The 27,769-nt window shown below is 54.0% G+C and overlaps 2 protein-coding genes across 3 annotated transcripts in view; one reads left to right on the forward strand and one right to left on the reverse strand.

Moving 5' to 3' along the window:
* Positions 1 to 2,456: 2,456 nt before the first annotated feature.
* CISH (cytokine inducible SH2 containing protein) lies at positions 2,457 to 8,653 on the reverse strand. Of its 2 annotated transcripts, XM_012771404.3 has the most exons (4): positions 6,949 to 8,300; positions 4,594 to 4,599; positions 4,288 to 4,508; positions 2,457 to 4,054 (listed from the first exon to the last, which is right to left on the reverse strand). In XM_012771404.3, exons 1-4 carry the CDS (start codon positions 7,011 to 7,013, stop codon positions 3,522 to 3,524), a joined length of 825 nt encoding a protein of 274 aa, XP_012626858.1. In that variant the 5' UTR covers positions 7,014 to 8,300; the 3' UTR covers positions 2,457 to 3,521. The 2 variants fall into 2 exon arrangements, with proteins under 2 accessions (XP_012626858.1, XP_012626857.1); XM_012771403.2 differs by lacking the exons at positions 4,594 to 4,599; positions 6,949 to 8,300 and adding an exon at positions 8,339 to 8,653.
* A 7,194-nt stretch (positions 8,654 to 15,847) lies between these two features.
* MAPKAPK3 (MAPK activated protein kinase 3) overlaps positions 15,848 to 27,769 on the forward strand; it is a 30,005-nt gene continuing 18,083 nt past the window's right edge. The window contains exons 1-2 of the mRNA XM_012771405.3: positions 15,848 to 16,040; positions 16,328 to 16,604. Coding sequence (XP_012626859.1) covers positions 16,380 to 16,604 — 225 coding nt within the window. The 5' untranslated portion in view covers positions 15,848 to 16,040; positions 16,328 to 16,379. The remainder of the gene's footprint in view (positions 16,041 to 16,327; positions 16,605 to 27,769) is intronic.

Below are 27,769 nucleotides of genomic sequence, written 5' to 3' on the forward strand. Positions count from 1 at the left end.
ATTGGGAGTCAGAAGAGATATTGAACCAGAAAAATATCTGGGCAGCCTTTCCCCAGGCCAGAGGTGGACCCTGGCTTGAGCTGAGGCAAGGGTGAAGGGGACAAGACCCTGTTGGCCAGGCCAATGGCTCCAGAGCTCTCAGCAGGAAGGGGGACAGGAGGATAGAAGCCAGCGTCCAAGAGTAACTTGCCTGAAAGCCAACGTCCAGCTGCCTGACCTTCCCATCTCATGTAGCAATCCACAGGGCAAAGGGCAGTCAGGACCCCCAGGGTTAGCTCTGCTCTATGCCCCACTCCTTAAGTGACCTCTGTCAGCCCCGGTCCCCTCTGAGTCTCAGTTTCCCCATCGGTGGGCAAATTTGAACCCCACTCCCAGGGTGTGGTGGGTGCAAAGCCCTCAGCCCACACCTAGCACTCGGCGGGCACCTTGAAACGTCTCCCACTTTGTAGATGATGAAGAGTTTTCTGTGCTTCCTTTCATCGGAGAACAGCCTGCCTCTGGCCCCTCCATGCCTACACCCATGCACCAGGTGACTCAGAGCTACAGGAGAACAAACAAAGAGGTCACCTCAGGCATTTGGGGAGTGACAAAGGGGCCAAGATCAAGGCTGAAGGAATGAGGAACTGCAGACACCCTGGCAGGGCCATGGTGACCTGGAGGAAACATGCTGTCTGGCCCCACAGCCAGCCAAGGGCCCAAGCTACTGCCAGCAATGGAGAGGATGCCAGCCTGGACACCTGGGCACCACACCCCATAAAGACCCACCTCCCTCACCCATCTCTTGCTCATTGTCACCCAATGTCACTCCCAACTTTGCCACAGCCATCTCCATCTCCCCAGGGTTCTGGGCCTCCAGAGTTCTTGCTATTTATCCTTTCTCTGCCTCTTCCTTGTCATCAATCCATCACTCCTCACTGCTTCCTGCTCTCAATCCATCATCTTTTTTTGTTTTGTTTTTTTTTTTTTTTTTGGAGACAGAGTCTGTCACCCAGGCTAGAGTGGAGTGGCATCATCATAGTTCAAGAACCTCAAACTCCTGGGCTCAAGCAATTCTCCTGCCTCAGCCTCCCAAGTAGCTGTGACTATATGTGTACACCACCACAGCTGGCTAATTTTTCTATTTTTAGTAGAGACAAGGTCTTGTTCTTGCTTAGGCTGGTCTCAAACTCCTGGCCTCAAGTGATCCTCCCACCTCAGCCTCCCAGAGTGCTAGGATTACAGGCGTGAGCCACTGTGCCTGGCCAGCATTTGTCTCTCCTAATCTGCAATTTCTAATTGTCTAAGGACTAAGAAAACAAGGAGGTTAGAATTGTTTCCAAAGTAAGGGTTAAAAGGCTGTCAGCAAGGTTTAGGGGCACTTTCCTGTGAGGCCCTTAAGCAAAAGTACAAAAATTTTCAGGACAGGGGCCAGGTGCAGTGGCTCACCTGTAATCCTAGCACCCTTGGAGGCTGAGGCAGAAGGATTGCTCAAGGTCAGGAGTTCGAAACCAGCCTGAGCAAGAGTGGGACCCTGTCTCTACTAAAAATAAAAAGAAATTAATTGGCCAACTAAAAATACATGGAAAAAATTAGCCAGGCATGGTGGCACATGCCTGTAGTAGTCCCAGCTACCAGGGAAGCTGAGGCAGAAGGATGATTTGAGCCCAGGAGTTTGAGGTTGCTGTGAGCTAGGCTCATGCCACAGCACTCTAGCCGGGGCAACAGAGTGAGACTCTGCCTCAAAAAAACAAAACAAAACAAAACAAACGAACAAACCAAAAAAACCCAAAAAACAAAAATTTTCAGGACATAGTGACATCTCAGCAACTAATATGTTCCAAAGTTAGACTATCAAATAATGGAGGGTGTTTTCATTTTAACTGCTCTTCTACCCTCTTCTGGTGCACAGGACCCAGAGTGAGAAGACAGGGTCCCCCAACCCCAACCAGCCTGGGCCAAAACCCAGACACCCCCATTCCAGGTCAGACCCTGCCAGCTTACTGGCCACGATCCCTGATTCAATTGCCCTGCTCACTGCACAGAACAAGCCCTCCCCAGGCCTCCTTGTGTCAGGAATGAGTCTCCCAGTCATGCCTCAGTGCTCTGCATGCACTGCACCTTCTTCCTGGAAGGGCTGCCCTGACAATTGGTTTCCTCATCTCAAAAGACACAGCCCCAGGGAGCAGTCCACTTTCAATATTGAATTGGCACTTCCTGTTCATTCACCTCTCAGGGCCAGTGCTCCTCTGCTACCACCCCTGCCTGGCAGTGGCCAGGACAGTGACCCTGCAGGCACTCCAGTTGACCTTCACCCCCTATCCCATTCCCAAGGGGATTCAGGGGAAAATGAGCCCTTCCCAGGGACTGCTCAGCCCCCAAGGGCTCTGGTTCTCAGCTAGCCCAAACGTAAAGGGAGATGATGACAACAAGATCAAAGGGGAGAAACTGTGTACAGAACTCAAGTCCTCACTGAGGGCTCCATAAGTGAAAGGTATGATTTTATTGTCATTACAAAAAAAATCAGTGGAAGAAAACAGACTACGAAGCTGGTTTCTTTGTTATAATCATTATTTTATAAAGACTCATCAGATATGTATTTCTCTCCCTCTGTCAGGGGCAGGCAACTTCCTGGGCAGGAAGCCGACCCAGCAGAGCTGCAGCAGCAGCCCTCAAGCCAGCACCACTTCCTAACTTGGCACACATGTATGCGGGGCTCACACCAGTGACAGCTCTGTGCATTTAAGGCTCTGCCCCTCGAGGGGGTGAGCCACAGGCTCTGCTGCAGACTGAGGCTTTGGCTCCACTTTCTTGTCCATTTGCCCACTCTCCCCAAACAGGGCTGGGGGCAGGAGAGCACGGACACATTCACAGGTGGATGGGTCAGTGCCAGGACTTCCAGGACTGTCTTGGGTCCAGTAACATATCTCAGGATGGGGCTCTCCACAGGGAGGAACCAGAGAAACTGGGGCAGAGTGGGGTCTCTGGACTACCCAGGGCTCAGGGCAGAGAGGTGGGGTTGGCTCAACTCTGAGACCAACCTCAAGGAGAATAAATAAATAAATACTGTATTCCTGTGCAGTCCCCAGCCTGGCCCACCCCCAGCAAGGGGACTGTCACTGTCAACCCCAGTTCCTCTGGCTGACAACCTCTCAGAAACAGAGGCTGGCTGGAGGTAGGAGGCCCGCCCACCCCAGGTACTGAGAAATGGGGTTGACAGTGTCTACACAGTTCGAGTGGCCAGGGCTGGGAAGTGAGTGGAGGCCTGGGCCCAGCCACAGGTGAGACGAGGTCCTGCCTGTCTCCCTCGCCTCTGATACATGGCTCCCCACAATGGAGCCACATGGGGCCTGAGGGACTCACCTCCCAGTTTGTGACACCTCCCCCTCCACTCCCTTGCTCTTGGTGGCTATTCCTGGTCCAGCTGCCAGACGCATGCAGGCACCAGGATGACTGGAGCGGGGACAGAGGGAGCCCAAGTCCAGCTGGGGCCAGTGTCCCCTCCAGGGTGGAGCTGGGTGAGGCTGGGTAAGGTCCCGGCGCAGTCAGAGCTGGAAAGGGTACTGTCGGAGGTAGTCAGCCATGCGCCGGGGCAGTGGTAGGCAGTCCACGTCGGCCACGAGCCGGTTGATGACAAGGCGGCAGAGGTGCTGCAGGCTGCGGGCACTGCTTCTGCGCACAAAGGGCTGCACCAGTTTCAGGTGCACGGCAGTGGCCGCAGGAGCAGGCAGTGCTGGGTCACCAGGTGCTTCTTCCTTAGGGATAGGCAGGGCTGGGGTGGGAGTGGGATCAGGGCTGTCACTTCGGGTGTCAGCAGCACAGGAGGCCACATAGTGCTGCACAAGGCTGACCACATCTGGGAAGGCCAAGATGCGAGGCCGAGACAGGCAGTTGGAGTCCAGGCGGAAGCTGGAGTCTGCATACTCGATGCGCACATTGGTGGGGCCACGAGTGGTTTTGACCGACAGTGTGAACAGATAACTGGGGTGGGTGCTGTCTCGTACTAGGAACGTGCCCTCTGGCATCTTCTGCAGGTGCTGCCGGGCCTCGCTGGCAGTAATGGACCCCCAATACCAGCCTAGACAAGTAGAGACAGGGCCAAGAGACTGGTTACACTGGAAATTAGTTGGAGGCACCAACCCAGGGCAGGTCAGAGTAGCACTTCCCCCTTCACACTTCCCTGGAGAGGGCTGTGCCTCTTCCATCGGACTCTCTTGGGCAGGGCCATGCCTCCCAAATCAGACTCAACAGGTGCAGCTAAGCTTCTCCCACCAGACTTCCTAGGACAAGGCCTGCCCCCCTCAGGCTTACCAGATTCCCGAAGGTAGGAGAAAGTCTTGGCTATGCACAGCAGATCCTCCTCAGGGTCCAGCACCTTGGGCTCACTCTCCGGCTGGGCTGGGGTCTCTTCTGTTACCTCCTCCAGGAAGGCCCCGGCAGGCAAGGGCTGCATGACTGGCTCAGGCAGTTCCAGGGACTGGGCCCACAGGGGCCGCTGCCCGATCCGTTCCACAGCCAGCAAAGGACAAGGTCTAAAGGAGGTGGTTGGGCAGTGAGTAGAAGCCCCATCCTTCCCTCATTTCCAGAGATCCCCATGCCCCAGACTAGCTGCATGACCTTGGGCTGGCCCATCTCACTACGAGCCTCAGTGTCCCCTTTACCCAGCCATAGGTTCAATTAGCCCAGTATCCTATCCTACACTTGCCATCACAAAAGCCCCCTTGAGTGTTTCCCCAATGTGCAGATACTCTTTTTTTTTTTTTTTTGAGAGAGAGGTCTCGCTTTGTTGCCCAGGCTAGAGTGAGTGCCGTGGCGTCAGCCTAGCTCACAGCAACCTCAAACTCCTGGGCTCAAGTGATCCTAATGCTTCAGCCTCCCAAGTAGCTAGGACTACAGGCATGCACCACCATGCCCAGCTAATTTTTTCTATATATATATTAGTTGGCCAATTAATTTCTTTCTATTTATAGTAGAGACGGGGTCTCATCTTGCTCAGGCTCGTTTTGAACTCCTGACCTCGAGCAATCTGCCTGCCTCGGCCTCCCAGAGTGCTAGGATTACAGGCGTGAGCCACAGTGCCCAGCCCAGATACTCTTTTTAAAGATTCTTCTCTATCCCTCTGCATTTATCAAACGGTAATTAATCTATTTTGTATCAGCCCCAAACACAGATCATTCCCTACAGGCATTGCAAGTATGGTCAGCACCCTGATGGGAGCCAGTGCAAAGCAGTGTCACAGTTGTGTCCTGGCTGAGGTAGGCTGATTAAATGGGTCTAGTCCTAGTTGAGACTGCAAGGGGTCCACCGGAGAGATCTCAAGATTACAGTAGGATACCTGAGGTCACATGCTACCTCCCATGGGTAGGAGGACTCTCAGAAGAGCCTAGGTCCACACTGGACAGGACTTAGAGGCTGAAACACCCCCCTACCCATACAGACTTCCCCATCCTGGCCTCTGCTTCTCTCAGCTGAGGGTCTGGAGTGGACAGTGGCATCTAAAAGCACTGGCAAATCTACCTCCCATATAAATATGAGTGCCCACCAAAGGGCAGGGTACTTACGCCACATTCCAGATCCCACCCTGGCAAGCCAGTCCTACTAGGCTCTGTGACCCAGGCATCCTCAAACTACGGCCCACAGGCCACATGCGGCCTGCCTAAGACATTTATCCAGCCCGTTGGGTGTTCTTGCCGCCACCGCCTGTCCTGCTTAGCAGCTGACTCGTCCCGGGCCCACAGTATGCACTCTCCAACGGTCTGAGGGACAGTGAACTGGCTCCCTGTTTAAAAAGTTTGAGGACCCCTGCATGACCTGTGCAAAGCTTCTCCCCAGTGGGTTTCAGTTTCCCCTCCCCCCAATAAGGGATCCCACCAACCCGCATACTCAGAGGTTCGGCAACACAACATTCTTGGACTGTTGGGGTTGGGGGAACTGAACCGGCTAAAATCTTAGTAGCTTCCTCCTAGAGGAAGCCCATGCAGCATGGTGATCCTAGGGCTTCCTCCCTGGGAGTGGCGCAGGGACTGGCACCACTTCCCAAGGAAGAGATTGCTGATTCTCCCTCACTCCTTATAAAATACATCCCTAGGCCTCAGTTCTGGGGATAGTCCCTGGCTGGGCCTTAGGACACTGAGATTGGGCCTGGCCCTCAAGGACCGGCTGGGGAAGGTGGCACTAAGAATGATTATAACTCAAAGTCATAAAAGTGCAGGGTGTTATGGGGGAGTCAGAGTCTGCTTGGCCAAAGGAGGGAGCTGGGGGAAGGCACTCCATGCAGAGATGACAGCATGGGCAAACAGTGTCAGGTATTGCCTGTAAGGTGGGAAGAGGTGGGCAGGAGCTGGTAGTAGGAGGCAGGCAAAGGAGCCAGACACGACAATGTAGGTTATAGGTGACCCTTAGGAGGTTCTAACAAATCATGGCCCTATAACCACTCATGGGGAGAAGGGATCTCACAGCCCTGGCACACTGGAGCTTGCCAAGTACTTCTCCATACCTACCCTGGCTACACTGTGGAAGCTCTGAAATCCCACTAGGGGGGCAGGAGGCCAAATTTTGAGATGATCTGCCTGCTGGGGCCCAGCACAACCTTCCCAGGAGCATAGAAGGTGGCTAGCCAGTCAGGTTGAAACCTCTGGCGGTGGCCATGTCCAGACAGCTAAGGAACCTACAGCCTCAAGACCACAGGTGGCCCTCCAGATCCCCAAATGTGGCCCCTCAACTGAATCCAAATGTCATAGAACAAATCTCTTTATTAAAAGGATTTGTTTTATAAAATTTGGATTCTGTCAAAAGGCCACACTCATGGATCCAGAATGCCACATGTGGCCCCAAGGCCACAGACTCCCCACACCCGGCTCTGACTGGTCCCCCGTGTGGGTGTGGGCACCTCTGGGGCTGATATGGTATCTGGGTGTGTGAATGGCAGTGTGGATCCCCACAAGCTCCTGGCAAGTGACTGTGTATCTGGACAGGGGTGTGTCCATGGCTGTGTCATCGTCATGGTGGGGGCGGTGACTGGTGTGTTCCAGGTACATGTGTGTGCTTGCTGTGGAGCCCAGCAGTGAGTCCTACCTGGGGATACATGCCAGTGGGGTGAACTCCCCTTAGGGTTACCCTTCAGCAAAGCTGCCAGCCCAAACTTACAGCTAGGAATGCCGGCTCCTCATCCCAGGGGGCTACCAGCTGTTCTGTGGCTGTGTGGGGGGGAGATCTGTTAAAAACCTTGTCCCCTGACACCCTACACTGGCACTGAGGTTACAAAGGGGTGCTCGGCTAGGGCAAAGCAAAAGAGGCTATGGGACCTGGAATGGGGTAGGGGATTCTGAGGAGGAAGGTAGTGGTAGGGGCAGGAGTTCGGGAGTCCCAAAATTCAGAAAGGAACATGCTGGAGACAACCAGGGAGTAGCAGCCTTCCCAGCAACACCATGTCCTCTTTTGGACCAAAGACTGCTCAAAGCAAGGGGCACTTCAGCTTGCCCTCAGCTTCTACCCTTCTTCACTTGGGACCGTGCCAGTTCTGGTAACAGCAGCCACTAGGCCACCCAGTTCTCCCTGGGTGTGAAACACCCATGTATACCTCCTCCCTCTCTCCTTGGAGCTGCCTGAGCTCCTGTCAGATCAGTGTGGAAAGCATCAGACCCTTTGGCTGAAGAAGTTGCTGAGGCTCAGGGCAGAGTGGATGTGCCCAGAATGCTCAGCTGGGGCCAAGACTGTCTTTTCCGCGTCCCCCCTCTACTGGCTCCCACCCCATGTCTTTGGGAAACTTGGAGGGGGAAGGCAGGAGCCACTCTCCTTCTCACATTGGGATCTCAGATGGGGCTGAGAGGAGGGGTGAGCCGATTGTGGGGCTACCCCAGGCAGGAGGCCAAACCCAGACTCTCCCAAGAGCTTCTGGTTATCAGGTGCCAGGCAGGGGAGAAGCAAGAATCTCAGGGGTGCTTCCCAAGAAGAGCCTAATTGGTAGCTGAGGCAGAAGAGTGGACACAGAAGAGGGGCAGGGGCTGGCCCAAGGTCACCCATTGGCAGGGCAGCCGGCAGGCTAGGGTACAGCCCTCAGAAGATCTGAGCTGATGAGCCACATCTTGGAGGACGCCGTCAGCGTTCACCTGCTCCAGTGAGAACTCAGCCGAGCCCACCTTGTGTTTCTCCCGTCCGGCCAGCCCCCAGTTTCCCTACCCACAGTGTGAGTTGAGGGGAGGGGGGTGCCACAGCCCCATACAGCGCCGCACTCCAAAAGTCCTTACGCGCTCGGTCACCTCCGGCCCGCCAAGCCCTCCCAGTGCCCCGCAGCTAGCACGAAGCCCGTGCTTTCCCGTGCGCCCGGCGCAGAGGCTGGGCGGGGGCGGAGAGCCGCGCTTACCCCTGAACGCAGAGGACCATGTCCCCGCGGCGGCGGCTGCTGGCGCGCGGGGAATCGGCTGGACGGCGGCGGCGGCAGGGAGTAGTCGGCGGGCGCGGAGCGCGCGCGGGGCAAGCTCCCGGGGCGCGCGGCGGCGGGCAGGGACTGAGAGGTTGCGGCGCCGACCGCAGGGAAGGGCGAGGGGGGCGGGCCAGGCGAGCAGGGCGGGGCGAGCTGTCGCCTAATCCTTTGTCCGCCGCGACCCAGCCCTTCCCGGAAGCGGCGTCTTCCTAGAACAGCAGGCTGGGCCGGGGGCCCGAGCGGGTGAGCCGGCGCCGGCGGCGCTGTCTGGTCCCGGGGCTGTGAAAGGAAACACCTTTGACAGATTTCCAAGAACTTTCCAGGAAAACGGGGCGGGGCCCCGTGGGCTGACCAATCACAGCGCAGAGATGGAGCGGAGCGGCCAGGGCGGGCCAATTGCAGCCCGTGGACCCGGCTGACGTGACCTGGCGGGGCGGGACCGGGAGACCAGTAGGAAAGACCGGGTTGGGGGAGGTTAAGGAGTGGTCAGGCCCCGCAACCCGAGCCCAGATTGCTTCCTGGCCGTCTGCTTCGTTTGGGAGGGGCCCTCTTGTCTCACTGTCTAACCCGTGGCGGCGCGGTGGCGAGGTCCCAGCCCTGTCCTCCCTACTAGCCTCCCCGCCAAGGCGGTCTGTCGGGGTGTGCAGGCTCCCCCTGTTGGGCTGCGCCTCGACCCCGGGACTCTGTATGTGGGGTTGGGGGGAGGTGGGTGGCACGAGGTGGGGTTTGGAGAGGGACATAGGGGAGGGGCAGGGTGCAGAGGGCGGCCCCAGAAATGAGCAAGTCCACTGAGGTCAAGCCTGCGGCCACCACAGCCAAAAGAATCCAGGCAAGAACGTTTTCTTTGAAAGAGTTGGGGGAGAAGGCACATCCAACCCCTTGTGCATCAGGCGAGACCAATGGTCTCTGCAGGTACTGACTCCGGCTGGCCCCTGCCAATCAGGGAAGAAGTGACTGCAGATTTGAGGAGGCAGGCAGGGACGGTCAGCCTCCCCAAATGCTGACAGACCTGAAGCTCTAAACACCCAGAGATAATCTGGGGGGGTGTGGAACAAAGACACCTGCTCCCATCTACAACAGTACTTGCTACATTTGATCTTCAACAGCTAGTATTGCCCCCATTATGCAGATCAGAAGACACAGCCCCAGGGAACAAACTGTCTTGTTAGGAAATAGGAGGGCTGGAACTTGATCCCAGTTCTGAGTCAGAAGCCCACACTCCTACCCCGACCCCTTCCACCATTTTTCAGTTCATTGGACTCACCAGGGAGCATGTGGAAGGACTATAGGGTTTGGGCAAACCTCCTCCAAATCCTTGGGCCAGAAGAAGGGTGGGGCAGCTGGAGGGAGTGGGATTTGGAGAGGAGGCAGGGTCTACTCCCTACCTCTCACTGCCCAGTGTGTGCCCTGGGGTTCCCAGGAAAGAAGGCAAGCTTTGAGATCCAGGGCAGAGGTGACAGACCCCTGGCAGTGTTTAAGGGCCTGAATGATAAGGTCCAGGTTTTCCCCAGGGCAGACAGGGCTCAGCTTGCCACTTCTCTGTACCTTTCCTGAAGGGAAGCCAGACTTCAGTGTAAGCACTGCAGCTCCCTCCCGACTTGGTCAGAAGCCAGTTTCTTGGGATGGGGTGGGGTGTGATGGATACCTCATAACCTGCTTTGAGAGCCAGGGTGCCTGGGGGCCTTGTGTGGGGTGCTATCTAGTAGGAACTGTCCACTGTCCCAGTACTATGAAGACAAAGGGGCTTTGCAGCTGCCATGCAACCAAGCCATGATTTTGAAACTGGGTCTTTATGGGGCCAAATCCCAAGCTTTCTACCCCAAGACTATACTCCTTCCCTCTTGCCCTGACTATTCTACTGTACACTTACTATATGCCACGCACTGTCAGCAATTTCCAGTCTCATTTCATTGTCACAACTACCACAGTCAAGGAAACTGAGGCACAGAGAGATTACAGTGTATCTTAGGCCTCATAGCTGATAAGTAGTGAGCTGGAGTCAAGACCCTACATCCTTCTACTCACTTCTTCTCTAGGTGCCACTGATCTGCTAACTCCTAGGCATCCTTCAGGATCAGATTTAAGGTCCTCAGTGAAGTTTCCTTGTCCTCAGGCTAGTCAGTGTCAGAGCACCAAAGGTGTTCCCTGGAACGCGTTGTCTATAGTGGTCAGTCTGTGTAAACCAAAGGGTCCCAAGGGCTTTGGCCCTCCAACTATTTTTTGTGAATTTAACTGCACTGCACACCTGGCCTGTATGCTGGGAACAGTGATGTGTCCCTGTTCTGCTCTAGGTGCCTGCTGGCCTCAGGCTTGTGGGTCTCTCTGGCCAACTCCTTGTTACCTAATTCTGTCCTGGCTTCTCACCACAAGCCCCGGGTCTGACTGCTGGGCCCATGCTGCCACCCAGTGGTGCTCCCTCTCATGGCCTCAAGAGCCAAATCTCCAAAGATCGTCCTTTCCAGGATGATCCCTCCTCTGCACCGCGGGGATTGGCCTCACTGCAGGATGCCCCCACCCCTCCCCACCCAGAACAGTCATAAGATGGGTCACAAGAATACACAGCAGTGCCTTTCTCAAGTCAGGCTCATTTAGTCTCCATCCTCTCCCTGTGTACAGCCTCCCCTGTCCTGTCCCCAAAGGACAGTCCACATGTGTGTGTTGGTGAGGGAATTCAGCCCCCCCTCACTCAGGCACTTACTTACTGGACCCCTTAGTCACTGTAAGACATTCCAAAAGCCCCAGTCTCTGTTTCCGTAGACACACAGCTATTATGGTTGGCTGTGTGGCAGAGTCTGCCACCATGAACCCACTCCTGCCCAGGCCCAGCCTTCTCACATACTGAATCCTCCCATCACTGTGAAGGTGGATGTGGCAGGTAGTTGCTGGAACATGAGCACTGAGGGAAAATCACATTCTCACCATGCGGGGGTTGAGTGAGCAATTGCAAAGCATCTGCCTCTAGTGGAGCCATGTGGGGAACGTGTGTGCCTATAGAAGTGGGGGCATTGGTTATGGGGACTAGGAAGGGAGAGGCAGTGCCATTGCTTACCTTTTACACTTCTGTATGGTTTGAGTTAATTACAATTAGCAAGTTTTACTTATATGATTAAAAATTTTAATAAAAGAGACCAGCCTAAAAATACAATTCTAAAATTTTTAGAATAATTGTAATCTAACTCCATTTTTAAGAAAAAGACATCTTCACAGAGCATGCACTGAGATGACCTTGGCTGGGACAAGAGCCAGCCTCCACTCTCATCTGCCTAAACTTCTGCTCATCCAGAATGAGACCTTGCTCAGTCTCAGGTTCACTGGGCCTAAACCAGTTGCCTTCAACGTCAGAGCCGTCCCTAGACTGCCAGCAGTAGTGTCAGGTTTCAATCTGAAGCTTTCAGTTCTTGGCGCGCCCATGGTCGAAGAATGACCAGACACACCACAGTCAGGCAAGCATGAAAATGAGATTTATTGAAGAGAGAAAGATAGGACTATAGGGCAAGAGCAAGATACAGGTTTACAGAGCATGGGACATACGCCACAGGTGACCACTGGACCCACTGTCGCAGCAAGGCAAGTAAAAGGAAGGACAAAGAGAGAGAGACTGGCTATGGTCTGCTTCCTATTCCATAGTGTCCAGATAGGGACCTCCCTTGTGGTTCAGAGGTCTCCATGGAACCACTTTGATTAGACAGTTGGGAGTCACATGACCTGAGCCTTAACTACACATGTGGCTTCTAGGTCACTTTCCAGACTTTATTGTACCCATGGGCTTGGCCCATGGGTTAGAGAGTCCTCTGCATTCTTTTGCAGCTGGAGCACGAAGTTCTGATTGGCAGATTCATAGGATATTCCCTCTTCCCCTAGGTATGGAGAATTAGGGTTGGGCAGGACCAGGATGGGGGTAACAGCACCAACCCACTTTTGTCCCTAGGAGACCTGGAATCCCTCACTATCTACCTAACAGTAGAAGCTTCCAAATTGCAGGGCTCTGAGGTGGGGCTCAAGGAAATAGACCCTGGTCCAGCTGGGCATAACTGTGTGTGGGTATGTATGTACACATGTGCATATGTATCTATGTGCGTGCCCGGGTGTGTGCATGTGCATCTATGCACATACAGACCCGTTAGGTTTGTTCTGGGTGGGTACCCGAAAAATATCTATAGGATGGAATAGTGATCATAAAGCCTGGGAAAATAGCTGTAGGAATCTGGAGAGTCCAGAGATTGTAACTCTAACTCTGACCACAGACAGTTGCAGCAACGCCAGCATTCCTATCCCCCCTGATAAGAACAAAGCTACCCCCCCAATCTCTGCAGGATGAGACTGAAGTAGGGGTCTCAGAAATTGGTTGTTTGAAAATAATTTATTATAGTGGCTGTCCTGGTCCAGTTGCTCACTTCCCCCAGAAAAACCCTCTATAAAACTCAAGGCTAGGGCTGGGCTCGGTGGCTCACGCCTGTAATCCTAGCACTCTGGGAGGCCGAGGCGGGCGGATTGCTCGAGGTCGGGAGTTCGAAACCAGCCTTAGCGAGACCCCGTCTCTACTAAAAATAGAAAGAAATTAATTGACCAACTAAAAGTATATATACAAAAAATTAACCGGGCATGGTGGTGCATGCCTGTAGTCCCAGCTACTCGGGAGGCTGAGGCAGGAGGATCACTTGAGCCCAGGAGTTTGAGGTTGCTGTGAGCTAGGCTGACGCCACGGCACTCACTCTAGCCTGGGCAACAAAAGTGAGACTCTGTCTCAAAAAAAAAAAAAAAAATACAAAAACAAAACAAAACAAAACAAAACAAAAAAAAACTCAAGGCTGTCCCCTCCCTCATGGTGGACGCTCTTTAGGCTTCCACCCATCTGTACCTAGATGCTCAAAATAAGCAGCACTTTGCTACACAAGAGGCTTCGGGTGTCTCCCTCTCAGCTCCAGACCTAACAACAGCCACATGTAAGCATGTCTCTGTGTGTGCACATGTATAAATGAGGAAGTGCATGTGTGCATGGGTGAGAGTATGTTTGCACATGCAGACGTAGGTGAGGAGGCAGGGAAGGCCAGGAGTGGAGGCCATGGTTTGAGGATAAGAACCTAGCCCTGGCTGGGTGTGGTGGCTCACGCCTGTAATCCTAGCACTCTGGGAGGCCGAGGTGGGTGGATTGCTCGAGGTCAGGAGTTCCAAACCAGCCAGAGCGAGACCTCATTTCTACTAAAAATTGAAAGAAATTAATTGACCAACTAAAAATATATATACAAAAAATTAGCCAGGCATGGTGGTGCATGCCTGTAGTCCCAGTTATTTGGGAGGCTGAGGCAGTAGGATCTCTTGAGACCAGGAGTTTGAGGTTGCTGTGAGCTAGGTTGACACCACGGCACTCTAGCCCAGGCAATAGAGTGAGACTCTGTCTCAAAAAAAAAAAAAAAAAAAAAAAAGAACCTAGCCCTGAGGCTGTGCTATGAGGTTGGAATGGGGGCTTTGTCATGATAGCTGCTGACTTCAGGCAGGTTGCTTAACATCTCTGGGCTTGTCTGTCCTGTGTGTCTGTAGTGTGTTCCCAAAGGGTTGAGTAGGCCCTCCCTCCTCCAGTTTCCCTGAGGTCGTGTGGCACCCAACTAGAGCACCTGCCCAGCATCTGGACTGTAAGAGACAAGATTGCATACAGGGTTTGGTATGGTCAGTGGAGACTATCTTCTTGGGCCCCCTGCTTCACCAAACATTGCTAGCTTGAAGGTCACCTGGAAGAGATAGGGGCTGTAAAGGAATATAAAAATCTCAGGACCAAAACTCCTCCCCTAACTCCTTATGCAAAAGGGAAAGTCAAGCCTGGAGACTGAATCATGCAACACCCCTTTCCAAATAAATAGCTCTTACTAACATTATGCATCAGTCAGATCTCCATGGAAAGGTAAAGGACTTCAGGCATCTATAATGACTGTCCCCACAAATCATTCAAATTTCTTGCTGTCCTCCCATAAGCAAGGACATGCAAACTGTAACTTTGGGTCTGCACGCTAAGTCCAGCTCCTAAAACTAGCCTGTGCAATTCCATGCTAATAGTGTTGATTACACGTTTATCTTCCCAGGTGCAGAACAGAGATGGGACCCAAGAGCAAACACTTCCACCTACTCAGGAACATCTACATAACTGATGCTTCCTTCACTCCCTTTTTCTTTTCTAACAGTCACCTTATCTTATGTATAATACAGATTTCCTGGGCCTCACGAGAATGTAAACTTTTGTCTCCTACCCATCTTCCTCTCCCCCTCCCCTTTTTCCTGTATGTTCTATCCCCTTTAAAAACTGAGTTCTCAAGTCTTGCTTTGGAAAACCAGTCGCAGATTTGTCTGAGGTTTGTGTTTTTCCTGGGCGTGTCCTTAACTTTGGTTTAATAAACCTCCATTGATTGAGATCTTTGCCTCAGGGCTTATTTTGGGTTGTCAGGGCAGAGCTCCAAACCCCTGTCCTCAATTAACATCTGCACACGAAGTGTATCCACCAATAGTTGTAGCACCCCTTCACTCGCTCAGTTACTCATTCACTCACAGAACGGTCATCAGGTACTGGGGCGGGGAGCCCGCTGCACCGAGAGGAGGGCACAAGTTCCTGCTCTTCAAGAGCTACGGTAGGACAGCTCGAAACGTCTTTGGGTGGGACCTAAGTCACAGAACCTGCATTCCTGAAGACGGCCTGTAGATGGCAGAAGAGGCACACGCAGAAACCCTGCCCCAAGCAGCACCTTCCCAGCCCAAGCCACCTCGCTCGGGTTCCTCGGTTTCCTGGTTGAAGGGAGGGGGTGATGCTCGGGAGTAGTGTAGATTTGTCCAGGAGACAGCCACAGCCACGCTCTCTGTGGCTCTAGACAAGCTGTTTCCTCTCTGGGGCCTCAGTTTCCTCATCTGTGAAATGCGAGTTAACAGCCTGGGGAAACTGGCTCAAAATATGTAAGATGGGCTCAGAATGAAGTAGAGACCTAAATGTGGACAGGAAACCTACAAAGCTAACAGAGAATATCTGTCACTGGGGTAGGAGGCAGATATTTTTAAACATGATACAAAAAGCCCAAAATATAAGGTGAAAATTGGTGGATCTGGCCAAAGGGAAACGGAATTTCTGGCCCAAGCGTCCTGTATACCAAGGGGGGGGGGATGCGCCAAGGATATGAGCGGGAAATGCACATAGGGGAAGAGTAGCCGGTGCCAGGGAGACGCCCAGAAGCACCAGGGACTAGGGAGTCGCGAATCAAACAACAATGGGATGCTACTTCCTTCAGCATGTTGGCCAGAATTAAGAAGTTGGGTACGCTGGCGGTTAGTCACCACTAGGGAGGTCGGAAGCCTAGCAAGCCACACTGCAGCGCCGCCTGGCAGCGTGCGGAGAAAACACCGACTCAGGAAGCTAAGCCTCCTACTTTGTCCCGGGTCGGGGGCGGGGCCCACTAGGGGCTCCCGCTCCGCCCAGCTGGGGCCCGCCTGGCCCTTTAAGGCTGACCTAGCGGGGCCCCAAGTTGGGATGACGCGCGGGGCGGGGTGGGGTGGGGGTCACGTGGGCGCCGACTGCTCGACTGTCGGCCCAGGGCGCTCTGCGGCCTCCAGCTCCCGGGACCGCCGCCCTGCCCCTCGCCAGCGCCTCTGCCAGGTGCACTGCCGCCAGGTACGCCGTAGCCAGATACACCTTCCTTGAGCCCCCTCTGTGGCCTGCTCCAGGGACTTCGCTGCCACTAGGCGCCTGGCCACTTTCCCTTCTCGACACGTGCCGGGGTAGGACTTGGTTATGCCCGGCTGCGCGACTGCCAACCCCTGCCGTCTGTACCCCGGCCGTTCACCCCACATTCCCAACTTGTCCCGGGCCAGGCTCACAGCCCAGTCCGACTCAGGGGCTCCAAGGCTGGGGTGTGTTGGAAAAGTCTGGGCAGGACTCACTTTTCCCCTTTTCTCCAGGTGCCCCTGGACGCGCCAGGCTGGGGCCGCCTCTAAGCGCCCCGTGGGGGCCATGGATGGCGAAACAGCAGAAGAGCGGGGGAGTCCTGCGCTCCCTCCAGTTGCACACGGCGGGCCCGGCTTGAGCGGTGCTCTGGCTTGCGGGGGGCGGCGAGAGCCCAAGAAGTACGCGGTGACCGATGACTACCAGTTGTCCAAGCAGGTGCTGGGTCTGGGTGTGAACGGCAAAGTGCTGGAGTGCTTCCAACGGCGAACCGGGCAGAAGTGTGCCCTGAAGGTCTGTGACCCCCTCAGTGAAGCCTGGGGTGACCTGGAGGGTCCAAAAGCAGAAGCCTGTGGATGCAGTCCTCTGTGTCTTGGACCCCTGCTAAGCTTCCTATGCCCAGCGTCATATTTAGTTCTCATATTCTCTTCTAAGGTCAGGCTTGTGGTCCTCCCTGTTTTACAGATGGGGAAACTGAGGTTTAGCCTAGCTAAGCTCAAGGTGTCCTAGTGAGCAAGGGGTGGAGTCAGTATGGGTAGGGCTGTTGTTCTGGAAGCAGGGAAGGAGTGGCTCCTGACTCTGGAGTTCTGGCTGCACCTTTGTGTTCAGGCCCAAGGGGGACTCTTGCTCAGCTTGGCTGTCCCTTTCATGAGAAGCTCCTCCGAGTTTCCCTCTGCCTGTAGCTCAGCCCTACCAAGGCTTTGGGTGAGCCTACTTCCTCCTTATGGCCCCTGCTTGCCTGGGCTGGAGTGGTGTGAGCCTCCCAGGACTGGCTGGTGGGCAAGGCTGATGCCCATTGCACCTGTGGGCAGGAGCTGATGGGCTCTTGATGAGTCACTGTTGAAAGGGATAGGTCCTGCTCTAAGCCTGACCCACCGTAGTTCCTTTGTAGAGGGTGGGCCAGCCATCTAGATACATGACACTGTAGGATCCCTGGAGGCCTGGCCCACTGATATGGGTGGAATGGGGTGGGTGGGTAGGAGTTCTGAGCTGGCTGATCTAGCCACCCAGTTCTGGCTTAAGGCACACAGTTCTGGGCCCAGGGCCCCACTCCATACCCAGAATCCCTTGAATCTGTCATCACTGGGAACCTTAATCATCTGTAGCTTGTGCCAGTGGCCGCCTAAATCAGTAGCATATGGCAGAGAGACTGGCTCCTAGAGGTTAGAAGTACAGCAAAGGATCTTCCCATTTTACAGAAGTTGTGATTATGAGTCTGAGTGCAGAGTCCTACAGATACGGCTCCAGGGACTTCTGTGTGTGTTTTCCAGCTCTGTGACCTTGGACAGTGTCCTAGACTCTTGAAGCCAGGTTTCTGCCTCTGTTCATGGGGAAAGATAAGGGGTTTTTGTGAGCTTGAAACAAGATTATGCATGTAGAGTGCTTGACACAGGACCTGGTACAGGCTTGAAAAGGCTATAGGACTTATTCAGGGCACAGGATCTTCAAGCACTGAGCAGGGACCTGGGCCTAGCTCTCTCTGTCTTTCCTAGAAGCACTAGGACCAATAGAGGAGGTTGTCTCCCCAGGGTGGCCTTGGAGGAGATTGTGAGGTTGGGTCTTGGGGAGAATCAGGGCTGGGCTGGTAGGGCTAGACCCTCTAACTCAGCAGTGGAATGGGGTGGGGGGAGCTTTTTGGAATCCTAGGTATGGAATTCTGAGTCATTCAGGGAAAAGGTGGCTGTTCTGAGAGCAGATGGGGTGAGGGGATGAGGAGTGAGAGTCTTTACGCTCTCCCTCAGCACCAATTAGCCCTTCTACCTGTGCTAGGGTTAAGGGCAGTCTGGGTAGGTAAGGGGCTGATTGAGGCCAGACAACCACTTCTCAATATCAAGGCTTTGGCCCTGTGAGACAGGAATGAGCTCTGGCCACCCCCTGTGGTGTCCAGACACTGGGATAGGGTAGGAGGCTAGAGTTTGCGGGCCCATACAATGCCAGCTTTAAACAGGGCTGGGCTAGACTCTCTCCCCATAGGTTCTGTGTCTGATAAATAACTTGAGTAACTTCTGACTGCAAGAACTTCCACAGTACCTCCATTCGAAGCTGGGGCCTCAGTGTCTCCCTGTTCTGAACTGGGAACTGGGGCCACCCTGGAATGGGTTCCCTCTGTACTCCTTTAGACTTTATGGGTGAGCATGGCTGAGGCTACTGGCTTGAGACCTTCGAGACTGGCCCTAAATTGGCCTTCAAGGGGGACAAAGATAAGATGTGCCCCCCGCTACCAACACCTTCATGTTCTTGGTCTCCCCAGTGACCTAGCCTAGAGTCCATACCCAGCTAGACAGGTCCTCACTATCTCCCAAGATTGGGCTAGCACAACTCTGGCACAGTCATTTTACCTGTCCTGTAAGTGGCAGCTATGACCATGAGGAGGGAGGTAGCATCTCCCCACTTATAGCTTCTTCCCTCTGCCTAGGAGAGCCAGGACTTAGAGACCTCAGCATATGAGCAGACTTGGACCCAGGGAGCTCAGCTAGCTCATAAATGGGTCCCAGCCCTCTCCCCAGCTGCCTTAGCTCAGCCTTGGTAAAGGTCATGGGCTCTGAGTCTTTCTGCATCCCCAGGGCTATACCCCAGGTTTTTCCACTGTCTTGTAGTCTGAACTTGTTCAAGCCATCTCTGCCCATCTCCTTCCTTGCCTGTCCTCTCAGCTGTTATGCCTGAGATGACAGATAGTGCTTAGCAGGAAGCCTGGGCCAAAGCAGCCTCATCAAACAGGAAGAGCTGTGGTCACTGTCCCTATAGCTGTTGCTATTCTGTGGAGGCCCTAAGAGGAGCAGGCCTCTTCCCCTTTCCCTCAGCCCCTGGTCACAGGCTTGCTCTGTCTGGGCCTTGCTCATACTCAGTGGCTCCCTTCCAAGGCCAACTCCTCACTTCTGCTGCTGCTGCAGCCATTCTACTCTCCACCCACGCCAAGCACTCGTCTGCCCCGCAGCAAGGACTGGAGGGTTGCCTTCCTCAGAGAGGGTCCAGTTCTGTTCCTCCTGCCTATGCCCTCCCAGGCTGGTCTGGTTCATTGGTACATCTCAGCTTTACCTCTAACAGGGCACTGCCCGCAGATTTGTCACCTGTCAGTCATCCCACTGGATCTAAGATAAGACACAGCCCCTCAAACTTTGTCACTTATGTGAAAATTGGGACCCAGAAGTTGGTCAGAAGTTACATGGCTTGATGGCGGTGTGTGGTGCAGTAGAAGCCAGGATTCCCTCCCCTCCTGACTTCCTGCCCAGCCCACTTGTGGTTGTCGGGCTCCTGGCAGGCAAAAGTGACCATGGCACTTAGTACCTCTAAATAAAAGCAATAGGGAACCTTGAGGAGACATAGGGGTCTACACATGGGGTCTTCTTTCCCGCCCCTGTGCCATGGACTATGGGGCTGGGGACCATTCCCCTCTGATCACTGGAGCATGTTGGAAGCCTCTCTGTGCTCCTATCTCCCTCCTCTTCCCTTCTTTTTTTTTTTTTTTTTTTTTTTTTTTGAGACAGAGTCTCACTTTGTTGCCCAGGCTAGAGTGAGTGCCGTGGCGTCAGCCTGGCTCACAGCAACCTCAATCTCCGGGGCTCAGCGATCCTACTGCCTCAGCCTCCCGAGTAGCTGGGACTACAGGCATGCGCCACCATGCCCGGCTAATTTTTTGTATATATATTTTTAGTTGGCCAATTAATTTATTTCTATTTTTGGTAGAGACGGGGTCTCGCTCAGGCTGGTTTCGAACTCCTGACCTTGAGCAATCCGCCCGCCTCGGCCTCCCAAAGTGCTAGGATTACAGGCGTGAGCCACCGCGCCCTGCCACCTCTTCCCTTCTTTAAGGCCAGTGGAGTATTGGGGGTGGGGGGATCCACATGCCCAGGAGACCCCTGCAGAATCCTCTAGGTCAAGTCTCTGCAGTGAACATCTCTCTGGTCCCCAGGATCTGGGAAGGTTGCTAGGGATGCCTTGCCCAGGACAATGCCTTTGCCCTTGGTGCCAGATGGCTGCTGTGAACTTGGCTGCTCTGCGTGTGGGATCTCAGTGATGCCCCAAAGCACAAGAGGGCACATTTCTTCTGACAGATGGGAAATTTAAGTTCTGGAGAACAGGAAGAGATCTTGCCTGAGATCACACAGAGATTTGAGGACTTGACCATATAAACTCTGAGCCTCTAAGTGTGACATCCAAGGCCTCTGCAGTCTAGCCCACCTGTCATTCCTACCCTAGGTGATGTCTTTCCTTCTGCAGCACTGTAGAATCCTTTCCCATCTGTCATGACTCAGTCCCAATGCCACCTCTTCCAAGAAGCTGTCCAGAGTCCCTGGCTTTGGGGAAACAGAACCTTCTTTGACCCCTAAAATTCTTTTGTATCACCTGAGCCCAGGGCCTGGCACAGGGGCCAATAATAAATACTAAGTAAAATAGCCATGCTCTGGCTCACTGAGCTTCGGAAGGAGCCACTGAGAACTGAACTTTTCCTGGGTTTCCTTGTCTCCAAGAGAGAGGGGTTCTCTGACTGCATCTCAGAGGTAAGCCACAGAGAAATGCTGTTTCTCCTGTGCTAAGGTCTGGGAATTCACAAAGGAATCCACTGCATACAGACAGACCTCATGGGGAAGGTCTGGGGAGAAAGGAAATGCCCATCCATGAGGCCGTTTCTGCCCCCTGCCTGCCATCTAGGCCACACCTCTGAGTAGTAGACAGAGGGGCTCTCTCTAACCATAATGCCAAGAGGAAGGTAGAATGTGAGTCAGATGCAGAGCTGGGGGTGGGGTGGCAGAGGACTCGGAGCCCAGTAACCTGGATGCCTCACCCTGGTTGGGGGTGGGGTGGGGACAGTGCCCATTGCTTCATGGGCGGGGCTGGCCTGTTGGGGCTGGTGCTGCCAAGCAGGATTTGAGGTTGGGTGGAGCTGCCTGGCAGGTCACGCTCTTTCTCATTTGGCAGCTGCCACCCCCTCACCTGCCATCTCCAGACCAATCAGATCAGCCTCTGCAGGGCCACTTGTTAGATTCAACAAATCAGGAGGCACATGGAGGGGCTGGCAGCCCTGGACCAACCAAGTCCCTGGAAATGGTTTCACTGTACCCAAGGTTCTCCCCAGGCTGTTCTTCACCTGGAAGGAAATATCTGAGGAACTTGGTGTTACCATGCTGTTGGAGCCTTCTGAACTGCCAAGGGTGGACAATTTGCTTTTTAATGAGAATCCTGGGGAGTGCATCAAACCCTACAAAATGCAAATAGTGAAATTTTAGGCTGGGTTGATTGTTTTGAGAGGCCTAGATAGCCTTGCTTCAAGCTTTCGAAGCTGCACTCACAGCCCACTCCCAGGATCCCCTCTGCTGGAGGTCTAAGATCTTTTCCCACCCGTGCAGGAGCTGGTGCCAGCTCTCCAGGCTTCAGATATTAGAGCTGTGGATTCTAAAACTCCCATAAACAGCTAACATTTTTCCAGAGTGTTCTGTCTGGCAGGTCCTGTTCCCAGTGCACAACACATGCACAATCCCATCATTCCCATTATATGAAGTTCAGGGAGATTCAAGATTTGCCTTAGGTACACAGCTGGTAGGTAGCAGGGCTGAGATACAAGCCTAGGCAGTTTGACTGCCAGAGTCTTAGCATTTAAGTCATCTTACACCTCATGCAAGTCTGTGGGGACATGAGTGGGTCTCTGAGACTTGCCCCTGGAAGGATGCTGGCATTGTCCTCCATGTCTCCACAGGGAGCCCTGGCAGCCCCAGCTGGGCCCAAGTGGTGCTGCCAGTGTTTGCCTACATCTTCCCAACTCTCCTCATTGTATGGAACTCTATGCCTGTGATTGGACAGGTGGTGATCCTACAAGGCCAGCACATAAGGACCATGATGGCTGTGGGGCTGCCTCAGAAGGGCAGTGTGCCTTGTCCCAGGCCTTGTGAGTCTCAGACAAGCTCAGCGTAGAGTGCCACAGACAGGAAGTCAGCCTGGTGAGTGGGTGAGAGGAAATTTTCTCTGGGCTGGGCCAGCAAGGGAAGGATTCCTGGAAGAGGTGGCCAGTTTAATCCAAACCACTGGTCCAAGAAGGATGTGGATTGCAGTGGAAGGCACAAGGGGTGTGTGTGTGTGACAGCATGCCTGATTTAGACCCTCAGCACCTGCTGTGGAGTGCCACTCCCCACTCCAGACCTGTGTCTTTGCAGGACGTGACTGCTAAGCCCAGGGAAGCTGAGGAGTGGCGGAAGGGCTCTATGGAGGAGGAGACATTTGTGTAGGGCCGCCCAGGGTAGAGTGCCATTGCCAGGGATGCGACAGGGCTTCCAGATCACCGAGGCTGTTGTTCAAGCTATGTGGGAAGGACCCGGTCTCTATCACAAGAGTCATTATTATATCTCTTCTGAGTTTCACACTTGAGGGAGTGGTTTTCCTACTTAGATTCCTCATCTTCCTCTCCTTGGTACATCATCGTGGGAGACCCCTGGGTGGGGGCGGCTGTTGGAGCATCTGGCTCTGCAGCTCCCTAGGCTCTGCTGGTTCCAGCCTGGTGGCTGGCTGCTATGTGCCAAGGTTGGTGGCCACCAGTCAAGAGCTGAGGACAATACCCATCCCTAGGAAAAGGGAGTATTCCAAGCATACCTGTGCCATAGAGAGAGTGTATACCAAGCACTTCCTGGAGGGCTGGCTTTCTGCTCTCAGGGCAGTGAGCTCATTGGGCCTATGAGCTCCAGTGTTTTCCCAGAAGAACATTAGTTCTGCAGCCTTTGCTCTATCTACTAGAGATCTTGTGTGGCCCAGATGAGTGGCACTGCCTGGGGTTGAGAGAGGAGTAGGGCTCTGGGCTTAAAATCGTTTTTGCCACCTATTCAAAAGTGACCCTGGACAAAAGGCAGTTTGGGAATCTTTTGCAAAACCATCACCTTTGTGGTACAGTTGAACCCTGGGTTTGAATGTGTGGTGGGAGGCAGGATCCAGTCTTGGCGGCTGTAGCTGTCCCTGCATTCATGCTGTGAGTCAGTGCAGGCCAACAGACACTCTCAGAGGGCAGGGCTCTCTTGTGGGGTGGCCTGGGTGCATTTGTTTTTGGTATATTTGTGGCCTTTATGAGGACTCTCTTGGGTTTACCCTGTACCTGAGGAAGCCAGTCCCTTGTGGAACAGGAAATAATGGTGTGAAGGGAGCTCTGGGTCCTGGGTTCCTCCCCACGCTCCCCTCCTTTTTTGGAACTAAGTGGATTAGGCCTTGCACAATTGTGATTAAAATCCCGCTGTGTGGGAACCATGGAGGTTTTGGTTAGAGCAGGAATACGTCTGTTGGGGGAATGAGGAGCCTCAGGAGGACTTTTCAGCACTGGACAGGCCAGAGATGCTGAGAATATTGATTATGCTTTTGATGTAGGTTTAGTATTAGGGTTGCTTTTTCTTTAGACGAGGGCTTTGTCCTCACTGCCTTCTCATGGCACTATCTGTCCTTTTCAGCCTCCTCACCCTTCTCATTTTTCTTTTCCTGCCTGTTTCTCGTGCTGTCACTCTGTCCCTCCTCTTTCAGGCCTTGCCACTCTGCCTGTCTCATGTGTGTCAGGTCTGGCTGGCCTCTTCTCTGCACAGGCAGACTGAGGGCAGGCAGAGGACAGCACAGGGCCAGGTCAGGTGCTGGTGCTTCATCCTAGCCAGCCTGCAGCTCCCTCCCCCTTGCCCCAGGGGAGGGTGGGGGTGGGGCAGGAGCAGAGGATTGCCATGCCACTACAGTGCCTCCTCCTGCTGCCAGCATCACCATGTGCCAGCAGCGTTGGCAGTGGGAACAGTGGAGTCAGGCGCTTTTGGGCAGAGCTGTAACCCAAGGCGTCTCCCCCCTGGAGTGTGGGAAGTCAGCTTCAGTTGTGGTCTCTGTTGTTGGGTCTCCTTTTATGGCCCAATGATCTGAGACTTTTGCTTGGGACAACAGTGTGGAACCATGCACATTATGGCCCCCAAGGCTTCCCTGGCTGCAATTGGGGAGGGAAGGAGCCAGCCGGGGGAGCTGGTGGGGGCTCTGGAAATGCTCAAGGTGTGAGGTGCGACCTGCTTCCATCTCACAGAGGGGGAGATGAGTGTGAGGTGCTGCTGTGCTAGCTGAGACGAATGCCTGAGACTCTCTAGCCCGTACCTTGGACCTGGCTGCCCTCACCTTGGTAAAGCTCAGAGGCTATCTTCAGCTGCATGAGGGGCCAGGGCCTTGACCTGCCACACTCATTGTCCCATTCCTAAGGCTTCAGCCTCCACAAGGATCTATAGCTTGCTCATAGATGCTCCCCCAACATAAACAGCCCCTCTCAGGATGTGGCAGAGGGGCTGGCAGGTGCTCTCAGGCAGGCAGTGCACAAGGGCAGGGGGATAGGGATTAGGGCACCCACTTGCTGAGTGCTTCCACACACCAACACAAACAGCAGAGTCAGAGCAGGTGACCACCTCCATGTCATGGATGCAGAGACCGAGGCTTAGAAAGGCAGAGTTGTTCACCTAGGGCCTCATAATGGGGACATGCCCAGGCTGGGCTGGAACCCAGACCTGGTTGGCAGCCATCCCTCCCTACATCCTGGCTCAGCTGGGGATCCAGAGCCACAGTCTGCCCATCTGTAAAGTGAGGGGCTGGGTGCTCTGCTTGGCAAGGGCTTTCCTTCTGGCTGTGAAGACACGTTTGGTGGGCAGTGACCATGAGCAGTGCTGGGGAGGCTGGCAGGTGTGGGGCCCACCTTGTCTACTGCTGGGGCTGCTCTTGCAGGTAGACAGGCAGCATGGAGAATGGCCAGAGGGTGCTCAAGAATGCCTCTTCTAAGCCAGTCAGTGACCAGTGTTGCCAGGAAAACAGTCGGCTGTGGTGACACTACTAGCAGCATCTGTATTCTGCTAGAGATAGGAGCTCTGGAGTTATGACTCAGGTTTGAAGACCCCTCTCCACTGTACTCCATGGCCCAGTTAAATATTGGAGTTAGGCTGAGCCAGTGCCAGGGTGCATGCTTACCCTAGGAAGGGCTTAGAGAGTGAGGATGAGTCACTGCAGCCCATTCTTGTGGCAGAGGTGTCCCTCAGTGTTGCCAGGCCATCACCCTGGTCCCTTAGAGGGCAGGGCCTCTTCCCCTCCCTTCCTCATCGCTATGGCTTCATAGCATGATTGGAGACTAGGAAAGTCTTCCTTGAGCCAGCTAGGTGTTGGGATCTTGAGAGCCCTCTGGCTGAACAGGAGCAGGATGGAGAGAAGGGCCAGGGGAAGCTGGAAGCCTGGACAGCCAATGTCCCTGCTGCCGCTGGGAGGAACCTGAGTGGGGCGATGGCTGCCTGTGCTCGCCTAGGCCTGTGTGGGGAGCTGCAAGGATGCGGATGAAGCCGAGAGACATGGGAGAGATGCTGAGCTGATGTGACGTAGGCTTCAGGAAGGGCAGTGTGGAGGGCAGGAGCGGAAGGTTCCCTGGGGCTCTGTGCCATGCCTCTGGAGTTGATCCAGTGCACCCCCACCCCCACTTCTTATTCCTTTGTCATCTCTGTTACATCTCCTCTGGTGGAGAGAGACCAGCTGTCATTGTTCTGAGAGCTAAAAGGTGTTGGGTTCCCTCTCTCCAGGGCTGGCCAGAGGCATGGCCTGCTGGGTGCCTCAGAAGGGGTCAACATGACCTCATTTACCCTGGTCACTCCTGCTTAGGGAGGGTGGCACTGCTGTCTGTATCTCTGGGCCAGCTATGTGGGTATCACTGCAGCACAGTGGGCTACTTGGGGACATATACTCCATGGCCAAAGTGGGGTCTCTTTGTGAAGAGGGACCACCAAAGAGCCATTATTTCTGAGATTAGAACAAAATACTTGTTTCCTAAAATTTTCCAATCTTATGATAAAAATGTCCTATTTTTACACTGCCACAGAAGAAATAGAACCAGGGTAATGTTTCATAAATTATGTAGCTGATTTTGACAGAAAAATCCCTTTTTCCTCTGAGAAGTTAAAGCAGGGTAATAGAAGCTGGATCCTCTGAGTATATACCAGGGGCTCCCAAGAGGTCTCTGTGGTCCTCCCGAGCGTCCTACAGGTGGGCTGTGGGCAGAATGTTGCGATCTCACACCTGTCAGGGGCAGAGGGCATCTGATCCTGCCACTTACTTGCTGTGTAACCTCTGGGAGAGAGGAAGAGGCCATAGCTCTTCCCGAGCCTTCTTCCCCACCTATAACCAGGGACCATGTGTGAGGAGAGTGCAAGCCCAGTTCACAGATGGGGAGCTGGCACTCAGGGAACGTAAGGGACTGGCCCACAGTCACACAGTTTGCAGGGGAGACATTGTTCGAAGGATACATGGAGCAGTTGAGGGGTATACCACCTGGGAGAGTAGGGGGCTGCAACAGGGGAGTGGAAATATGCCCCCTCCTACAGTTGACCAAAGCTGAGAGCTGGGTTAGTTCTCTGGCTTGGGTCCCCAGCTCTCAGCCTTGCTTCCCACTTCCCAGGGTCCCTCCTTTAAGATCAGCCACCCTCTCCCTAACCTGTAGGGTCTACCTGCTACTTACTGAGCCTTTCACAGAAAAACAGGATTCATAGACTCATAATCCTTGGTCCACCTTTGAAATGCCCAGTATGGCTCTGCCCCTCTGAGGATCTGAGACCATTTCCTGTGACCTGCTGGATGGGAAGGGGTCTGCCTCTCCTAGGTTCCAGAGGCTGCACCTAGATTTTCCTGAGTTCTGAAAAACAAGGAGGGAAGAGTATAAGGCCACTTCAGGAAGACCCAAGGGAATCCTGAAGCCAGTAGTCCCCAAGCAAACCTTGAAACCCATTTCCACCCACAATGTTATAGCCCCTCAATATACTCAATATGCCCTTATCACTGTGTTAATCTGAGCTCTATATGTGTGTTTTCATTCCATCCTCATGGCCACCTGGGAACATGAGTACTGTCACTGTGTCCACTTTCCAGATTACCCAGTGAGGCTCAGAGAGGTCAAATGGCCTGCCCAGGGTGAATGGGGGCTGAAACTGTCCTCTGTGTGCAGGTCTATCTGACCTGCACCCCTGTGGCTACAGCAGGTCCAGCAGTACATGATCCTTGGCCGGGGCACCGGGACCCACTGGCCTGCTGAAACTAGCACTCATGTTCCCACTGTCCTTCCCCCTCCCTTGCTGGGAGCCTAGCTCAGCTCCCTCTTTCTAAAAGCCCCACTCCCCCACCCCCTGCCAAACCTGGCATTTCTGCCTTCATTCCAGGTTGTCTGGGGCTGGCAGGCAGCAGACAAACTGAGTCCATCAAAATTTAGCAGATTGGACTAGTCTTACGTTCCTGAGACTTGATTTCAAAACTTGTGTTGGCTCTCCTGTCAGTGGCTGCTCCCTGTTCTCCCAGTGGGAAGTGGCCAGGGCTTACCCATCAGGTGTCCTGGCCTTGTCCTAGAAAGGGGAGTGGTTATTTAGGGATCCTCCTTGCTCCATAGTTACCTCAGGAGGGGCTGGCCTTCCTTGTCTTGCCCGCTCTGCCAGGTTCTGGCTCTGGAAAGAAAGGAGATG

Source organism: Microcebus murinus, chromosome 1, assembly GCF_040939455.1.
Source record: "Microcebus murinus isolate Inina chromosome 1, M.murinus_Inina_mat1.0, whole genome shotgun sequence".
Lineage (NCBI taxonomy): Eukaryota > Metazoa > Chordata > Mammalia > Primates > Cheirogaleidae > Microcebus > Microcebus murinus.

Bases quoted from the DNA above. Each gene is read 5' to 3' on its own strand.
- CISH (XM_012771404.3), bottom strand. From the start codon at position 7,013: ATGTACCTGGAACACACCAGTCACCGCCCCCACCATGACGATGACACA. The intron at 4,055-4,287 runs GTAAGCCTGAGG...CTACTTGTCTAG, and splicing joins CTCCTACCTTCGGGAATCTG to GCTGGTATTGGGGGTCCATT.